General features: G+C 32.8%; 1 protein-coding gene across 1 annotated transcript; it reads right to left on the bottom strand.

Moving 5' to 3' along the window:
* Positions 1 to 343: 343 nt before the first annotated feature.
* LOC139495917 (elastase-like) lies at positions 344 to 3,795 on the bottom strand. The gene is made up of 2 exons (XM_071284325.1): positions 3,591 to 3,795; positions 344 to 2,326 (listed from the first exon to the last, which is right to left on the bottom strand). Exons 1-2 carry the CDS (start codon positions 3,631 to 3,633, stop codon positions 489 to 491), a joined length of 1,881 nt encoding a protein of 626 aa, XP_071140426.1. The 5' UTR covers positions 3,634 to 3,795; the 3' UTR covers positions 344 to 488.
* Between the last annotated feature and the right edge of the window lie 5,240 nt (positions 3,796 to 9,035).

The following is a 9,035-nucleotide window of genomic DNA, read 5'->3' as shown; positions in this document are numbered from 1 at the left end:
TGTATGTATAACATCTACTTTTATTTTTTTTCAAAATATGTATTCTTATAATGGAGTATCGATATAGTATTTCTTATAATGAATTATCGATAATTGACGAGTCAACTGATTTTTAGTTTGTTCATTAAATTTTATGCTGTTACATCCCAGAAAATGCGGGTAAGGCGCTTGCACTAAAAGGTTTAGGCTGAATTGTAGGTCAAATAGTGGTAATGCATACCCTGAAATATGTCAGTGAAACTACAAAATATGAAAAATAAGTTAAAACAATTGTATATGTCATTCATAAGCCATGAGTAATGACAAAATTACTCGGCCAAAGTGAATGAAAATTACAAAAACATGTTGTTACAATTAGGTTTATATTCACATAATTACAAAACAAACACTAAAATTGCCGGATGCACAAATGCATATATAATTTAAATCATCGTGTCACATTTAAATTCTACATTGGTTGTTTACAAACTATGCAAGGTCAACATCAGCTAGCGCGCAATTGTTGTTAAAGTAACCCCAGAGAATGATGAATGTTTGGGAACCAAATGAAGAAATGCAGATTGCATTGTTTTTCTGTCTATAAACAAGACTTCTGTATTGCCTTTTCTAATTGAACGATACACATAATCCTCCTTTGAAATTGTTTGATAAAAACTGACATACATATCAACGTCCCCTTCTCCCCTGCTCGTCGTGACTTGGATTCTTTTCACATCGGAACCAGATAATTTATGTAATTTCTTGAAATCAAGCCGAAATAATAGAACGTTATTTGCTGAATTCACTTTAAGGTCTTTTATCTCCATATATTCACTGACCATACGGATATGGTCTTCTACACTACAAATTTCTATTCCAACATTTGAAAGAGCATGAACGATATGAATTAATTGATAACTAAGATCGTAAGCGGCCTTCAAAAGACCACATCCAGCATTATTAAAATCCGAGGTTTCATGCCAGAAAAATCTACTGGCATATGTAAATAAAATAAAAATATCTTTCCATTCTAAATTGTCCCTAAGAACACAAGCAACTCTGTTAAAAATGCCACTAGAATAGTGAACGTTTAAATCTTCAGTGAAGTCTTTGACATGAACAATTGAACGGCCATCTTTATCCTGGTCACATAAATCTCTTACAACCAATTGTTGTTCGTTTGCTACGATTCCATCACCAGCCTTGTTATCCGTAGTTTTTGTTATATACCATTCTGCTGCCTCGCCAATAATGTCAGATATTGATTCACATATGGCTCCTGATTGTCCGCTGTATTCAAGATTTGTATGTTCATCAGTAAACGCGTGACCAATTTCATGACCAATGACGTCAATAACGGCGTACGGATAAAGGACAAATGGTATCCCGTCACCGATTTCAACAGCTACGTTATTTGGGTCAAAGTGCGCAGTTTCATTTTTTCCATAGTGTACACACACTTTGACTGGTGTCTTTGCTACGGGGGGCAAATGTATCCAGTCTCGAAACATTTGAAATATCCTTGTACTATAGTAGTAGACATCACTCAGTGGAGAATATGCATCGTTCACTTCGTCCTTAAATCCATCAGAACATCGAAATGTAAAGGGTAACTCTGGTTTGTCTAAATTGTTATGTAAATGAAACACACGCACATCCTCATTCTGGAGTGAACACTGGTTTCCGTTTTGCTGTACGTGAAGAAATGGCATATCCACTCCGTATTTATGTTGTCCAGTCTTTATATTACCTCCGACTGATTTAAGATTGTAGGATTTTAGTTTAGGTATTTGTTTAATTATTTGCCCAGTTTCTGCTGAAATAAAAAATCCCGGAAGTGACACATGATTGTTTATTTTCAAACGAAAGGAAACATCGTAGACTAAAATTGCCCTTTTATCTAAAGTGTATATAAATATTCGGATATTCTCGCTATCAACTTCAGCCTCTTTATGAAAAACGGTAGCATTTTCCACTGCTATATTGAATGCCTGACTTTCAGAAATTATTTTATTCTCCGTTATATCATCTGGAATCTCGTGGAGTAATTTGCCGTCTGCCTGTCCTGTATATTCGTTAGTAGTTTTATCTGTTTCAATCGAAGCGTAAGCATCATAAACAGGGATTCCGTTAAATTTTTCACGATATTTAACTATGATAGTCCCTTCGGAAGTCACTTCTTTGTCAACCTGTTCGAGTTCTTCGAACTGTTCCAATCCAACAAGATCACGTGGTGATAACCGATGAAGAGATCGTCTGTCACGTGGATTCATAGAAACAGAGAGTCTTTGTGAAATACGTTGTGAAACATCTACCCACTGAACTGAGCAAACACTATCAGAGAAAACTACAATACAAAAAGTACAATAAAGAAAAAAATCTATGTATTTTTTTTATATTTCTTACTGACTTTTACGGAATCTAATTAGTGGACATGTAGTTGTTGTTGTTGTTGTTGTTGTTGTTGTTTGGGGTGGGGGTCTTTGGATGACTAGTTTACATGGATTGAAGGCCTCAAAGTGACTTAGAGATGAAGAACATCAATGACCTTTTGTGTGTGTTTTTTTGTTGTACTGATAATTTGATGAATTTTAAGTGTAAACAGACAGTCTGTATCCCTTTGATTTCTGTTTTCCTTCATATTAAGGAACAAGTTCGATGTATCCATCACATGTTTCACAATTTGTCTTATCAGGGCCTTTTATAGTTAACTACTAGAACACACCCGTGATATCGCGGGTCCGTGACTGAATTAAAGTATATAACTATGCTCAAGCATTATTTTAGTATTAGTATTGTCATCTGATAAAGTCATGCCGATTATAAGATACACAGTTTTCTCTGCTTTTAAATCTTTCTGTTTGAACCCGTCGAACTGGAACTTATCAATTATTGGTAAATTATACATGTATTAATTATTTGGAAAACAAAAGGTTCTGGAATGGAGTATTTTTTAATCAACAGCATTGTCCTATATAAGTCATAAATAAAGTTGAATTCTTTGATTCGCTGTTTTACGTCATGCCCGCTAACAAATTGAAAACTCTACCTATACGCCTTATTTTTAGTCCAGATTTTTAGTATTCGTATTGTTATCATAGAAAGTCTTATTGATTAAAATACTACAATATGTAACAATTCGACAATTTAGTAGTGTCAATCCTGTGATTATGACCCGTGTATATAGCATATTAATCCTGAATACACCGTTTGTTGGTGCGCCTGTCAGATGCGGAACGTACAGATAAGGTAATAGGTAACAGGTGAATATACTATTGGTATCGGTATCGGACTCGACCCGGAACTTCTTAATTATTGGCAATATTAATAAAATGGAAAACAAAAGGGCCTGGAGTGGTGTAATTTTTAATCTACACCTTTGTACTATATTAGTTATATATAAAGTTGAATTCTTTGATTCGTCGTTTTTACGTGATGACGGCTGACAAATTGAACCTCGTAATTTTAGTATTATATAGATGCAATATGGTATCGGCTTTGACCATTGTTGGCATATACATTGATAATTGTCTCATTGGCAATACTGCCATGTCCTACAGTATGTTTTCGTCATATCATATGCAAAAAGAATATCAAAATAAAAGTCTTACCCAAAAGGAGGTACACGCAGCTAAACATGTATATTCTCTCCATTATATATATATATGTTTTATGTTTTGTCCAAGCAGCGGCCTATTTATCAGCTTATCAGCTACCTAGTCAGCTACACGCTCTCCGCTATATATTTGCTTGTTCCCTGTCAATTTAGCTTCTATTTATACCAGCTACATTCCTATTCGTTGCAATTAACCCCACAACATATACTAAAATTGGCTTCATTATAATTCATAAATACCAGGTTAAAGGTTACATGTAGTAAATACAATTACCTCTAATGCCTACAATTTTCTGTATCATTAAGTCTGATGAATATATTATATATATATGCAGAGATGTAAGAATTATAAAGGTCAATTATTGTGAATTGTGAAGGTAACTTTTATTGAGGATAGTCAAAATTACCCATCAAATTGGTTTGAAGTGTCAATTGTTTTGCCATTTGATTTCCTGGAATTTTGCTTATATGGTAAAAAATATTTCAAATGCATTTCGAAATATTTGAAAATGTTAACTGCGCTGAAAAACTTTATGGGTATTATTTTATTGAAGTTTCGTAGGAATCGTTAGTTGAGTTTTATCCAAAGTTTCTTGCGTTTCCTTTGTGTTGTATTTCATAAATTTTTTTGTATGTGTTTTATATAAAAAAAAGATGCGTTTTATAAAGTTTCTATGTGTCTAGTTTGTATTGTGTTTCATTAGCAAATTTCAGAATTTTGATATTTTGATGTTTTATGATAAGCGTTTTGTAGTTTTTTTGTTTGTTCTACTGTCCAATGAAGTTTCTTTGGTTTCAATAGTGTTTCAATAGTGTTTCGATAGTGTTTTGATAGTGTTTCAATAGTGTTTCGATAGTGTTGTGTTTAGTAAAACACTTCATGGATTTCATTACTGATGTGTTTAAATTGTTTTTGGGGTTCGTTAGTGTTGGAGGTTTTTTTGGGTTTGAGTGTTGTAAGATACGTGTTTAATAAGATAATTTTACGTTATGTAAGTACGTGTTCTACAAAGTAGTGCGTTATACGTTGTACCTTTCTTGGTTAATGATGTTTAACTACACAAGGCCTTTTTTTGACATTTTTATGTCCTTGGGGTCAATTTTCATGAATAAGATGAGTTATTGAGACGACATATACAAACAAATTGATAACCCCAACACTCAATGATAAAGAATGTTGATTTTAGTATCTCTTTATTAATGTGATATTTATTTTCAAGATTACAAACACGGCAATTGAAAAAAAGTCAAGAATATACTACGCGGACAAACATGCTTCAAGAGGGTCCAAAGTTTTATTGATACGAGATCCTTAATGTGTCACCAACCATGGATATACTGTGTAATTTATTACAAAGACCGCTGATATATTTTCCAGTCTGCCCTTTCTGTACAGATTTTCATTGTACGCTCTTGCATGTACCTATTTTTGTTAAACTCAACAAGGATACCAGGCGTAAAATTTGGTGCGCAAGACGTGCGTGTCGTCTTGATTAAACTCGTTACTCGTTACTTTCGCCCGAATCAAATAGTCAAAAGGTCAAACTAAGGAAGATTTAAAACAGTTATCTTTTATTCCGAATAAGCTAGTTTCCTCTACACCGACGTATGAAGTTCAAGATTTATGGCAATCATGTTGCCTACCAGTTTCATAATCAGTTCCCATGTGCATGGCTATTACGTAAATTGTATGAGAATCAAGATTAACGGTAATCATGTTGCATACAAGTCTTAATCAGAACCAAGATTAACAGTAATCATGTTGCATACATCATGTACATGTACCAGTCTTGATATCAGTACGAATGCGCTTGGCCTGTGTACGTGTAAATAAAGACCACATATATTTAGTGCATATACATGTACAATATACGAACATTTAAAAGTAGTCCATAAACACATTCTATGTAGTAAGCAAATCAAATTGAACAAATGCAGTGTTCACTGTACACTTTTTACACGTGACGTAATATTAGCTTTAAGTTAACTTAAAGATATAAACAAATGAACTAAGTAAATAATTTCATAGAGAATTCGTGTAAATGTAATCGAAATAGTTTTGAATTTAATTGGACATTTGCAAACACTGTGCTCACATATTTTCGGGTTTTTCCCTTAACTTGTAAGAAATGTTTAATATGCCTTTCCGATGTACATTTGGTTTATATATGTTGCAAAAAACATTGGTGACAACAACATACAGGTGAATGACAAACACCCAAGTATAGAAGCTATAAGTAATAAATACTTAAACGGGTCAACATCAAATAAACTTATTTTTCAGCCTATAAATGAGGAATTTGTTTCTAAAAGAATTGGTAAAATAAATGTTAAAAAGGCTACTAGTATAGATGATATATCACCAAAAATTTTACACGCTGCTAAACCTGTAGTGATTAAACCTATCACACAGCTTGTAAATTTATCATTATCCACTTCCATTTTTCCAGACTCATTAAAAATTGCCCAAGTGGCACCTGTTCACAAAAAAAAAACAGTGTTCTTGAAAAGGGTAATTATAGACCAGTTAGTGTTTTACCTGCTATATCTAAAATTTTTGAAACAGCCATAGAAAATCAACTTACTAAATACTTTGATATTTTCGACCATTTTCTTGCGGCATTTCGAGCTGGTTATGGCTGCCAGTCAACAATACTCAAAATTTTGGAAGATTGGAAAAAGGCACTGGAAAACAATAAATATTTAGCGGCTATATTAATGGACCTAAGTAAAGCCTTTGACTGTCTCCCACATGATTTACTTCTTTTGAAATTGGAAAAATATGGCCTTAGTCCATCTGCTCTGGAATTACTCAAAAGCTATCTGACTGCAAGAAAACAGTGTGTAAAAATAGGCCAGAGTATCAGTCAGATGCAAGATATATATATAAAGGTGTTCCTCAGGGAAATATACTAGGCCCTGTATTATTTAATGTTTTCATAAATGATATTTTTCTTTTTGTCAAACACTGTGATTTATACAACTATGCTGATGATAACACCCTCTCAAAAACAGGTACTACTTTGGAATCAGTCATTAAACCCTTAGAGGAAGATAGTAATTCCCTAATCTCATGGTTCTCTTTCAACAAAATGCAGGCAAACCCAGAAAAATTCCAGGCAATTTCCATAGGTAAAAAAACACACACTCAAAATATTATTTTCAACCTAAATGGATTCAACATAAAATGTGACGACGAAGTGAAACTTCTCGGTGTAACAATAGACTTTAAACTGGATTTCAACACTCACATCTCAAATATTTGCAAAAAAGCTGCACGACAACTAAACGTTCTAAAAAGAATTGGCACTCATCTCACCAGACTTTCAAAACTTACAATATACCACTCATTTATCATGTCAAACCTCAGCTATTGTCCTCTTACATGGCACTTCTGCAGTGAACAAAACACAAAGAAAATAGAAAAAATACAAGAAATAGCACTCAGATTTAATTATGACGATTACACAAATTCTTACAATACACTTCTTGAACAATCCAAGCTACCAGCACTAAAAATCAGAAGATTGAGAACCATGGCATTAGAGACATATAAAATAATAAATAAATCAAGTCCAGAATTCCTACATAATTTAGTAAATATTAAAGAAAATTCATATAACTTCAGGTACAAAGGCATAGCAGATATACCACGGCCAAAAACAACAAGGTATGGTAAGAAAAGCTTTAGTTATGAGGCAGTAAAACTCTGGAACTCCTTGCCAAATGAGGCAAGGAGCTTATCAACTTTTGGCCAGTTTAAAAATTTTATCTCCACCTGGTGTTTTTCAGAAAAATGTACATGCAGTTCTTGTAAATAATGTACTTACTTGCTGCCCCATAACTTGATCTCGAAGCCTGCTGTTTGTTTGTTTTTTTTATGTTTTATCTTTTTGCAGTTATTTTTATTTTTTATTTAGCCATTTATTTCTTTTGCTTATGCATTACCTTTGCTATAGCTGCATGCAGTCTTTTGTTTGTGCTTAATGTGTTTAAGTTTGCATGTGCTACTCTTATATAAATACTATGTGCTACTATATATGTGCTGATATTAGACATTTGTTTTAATATATCTTGCTTAGCTTTTATTCTGCATGTGCTATCTATGTATTAATATATATATGTGATGTCTGTATGTTTGTGTTGTATGTGTATCTGATGTTATTACATGTATGTTTTGTTTATTAATATCAGTCGGTTAAAGAGCTCTTAAGAGCTCATGTTCTTTGTTATTATGTATATATGCAACCCGACTTTAAATAAAGATTACTTTACTTTACTTTACTTTACATATATCGGCCAATTAAGTTATATTGTTTGTTTCACGAATGTTCTGATATTTGGTACTTCAAGATAACACAAGACTTCAGTCCTATTTCAAAATACCAACAAGAACTAATGTCATCAGAAATGGATTGACCGACTTATTCATAGGAAAGCAAATTAAATTATTTATGTAAATTTCGCCATGTAAAAATAATTTTACCCTTCCTAAATGTCAAATACACTTTAAATGTAATTTTTGAATATAAAATAGTTTAAAATTAAATGGTTGTTAAAGTACAGGAGGGGATCAAGGCCATTTATGATAAACGATAACTACATTATTGTAGTATTAAAAGTTAAAATAGTTTCGAATTTCATTCATACTTATAAATAGGATGGAATGGTATGGTCGCGAGAGAATAGAAAAAAAAATGAAGCGATATAAAAGAGGCCATAATCGGATTGAAAAGAGACCCATTTTGATTAAAATAATGAAAAACGGTAAAGAGACATACTGCAATCCGCAAAACTCTACACTTTAAAGTATAGATTAAGTAATATGACCAATCAAAAATAAGAGTTGAAAACAGGTGCTCCGGAAGGGTAAGCAGTGTTACAATAACGTTGATAAGTCTGTTCCAGTCATAAAAGAAGGTCTGGGACAGAACAGAGAATATTGGGCAACACAAATATTTAAAACAACACGTTATTAATTTCATGCGTTCGAACCTGTTTTTCTGGATTGACCTTCATTAGGAACGCTCAAAGCCAAACATTTGAAATCCAAAGATGTATACGTTATAAAGGCAACATTTGGTTCGTTACAAAGAATAGTGAAGAATAGACAAAAAATTTAAAATGAATAAAAAATACCAGTATCATGAGTATGATAGGGTGCTGTAATAAAAAGAATAAAGAATATTTTTTGGGAAAATAAAGAATAGAGAATAATGGCATAACAAATTGAAGAATGCAGTGATGAATGATCCCTATCTAGACACTCTTTACCATTATACAGAATCAGAACAGTATTGTCTCTAGTGTAACTTTAAAATAAGACATAACCTAGTTTATAAGCAAACGCTAATGTTAGGAAATTCCTAAGATCTGTCGGTTTGTGAAAGTGCGCATACGATACGTCTTTAGAAAAAATCAAGCATTCACAAATTTAACG

The sequence above is a fragment of the Mytilus edulis genome, chromosome 11 (assembly GCF_963676685.1).
Source record: "Mytilus edulis chromosome 11, xbMytEdul2.2, whole genome shotgun sequence".
NCBI lineage: Eukaryota > Metazoa > Mollusca > Bivalvia > Mytilida > Mytilidae > Mytilus > Mytilus edulis.
The sequence above is the reverse complement of the archived record's forward strand: the minus strand, read 5'-3'. Positions and strand labels throughout refer to the sequence as shown.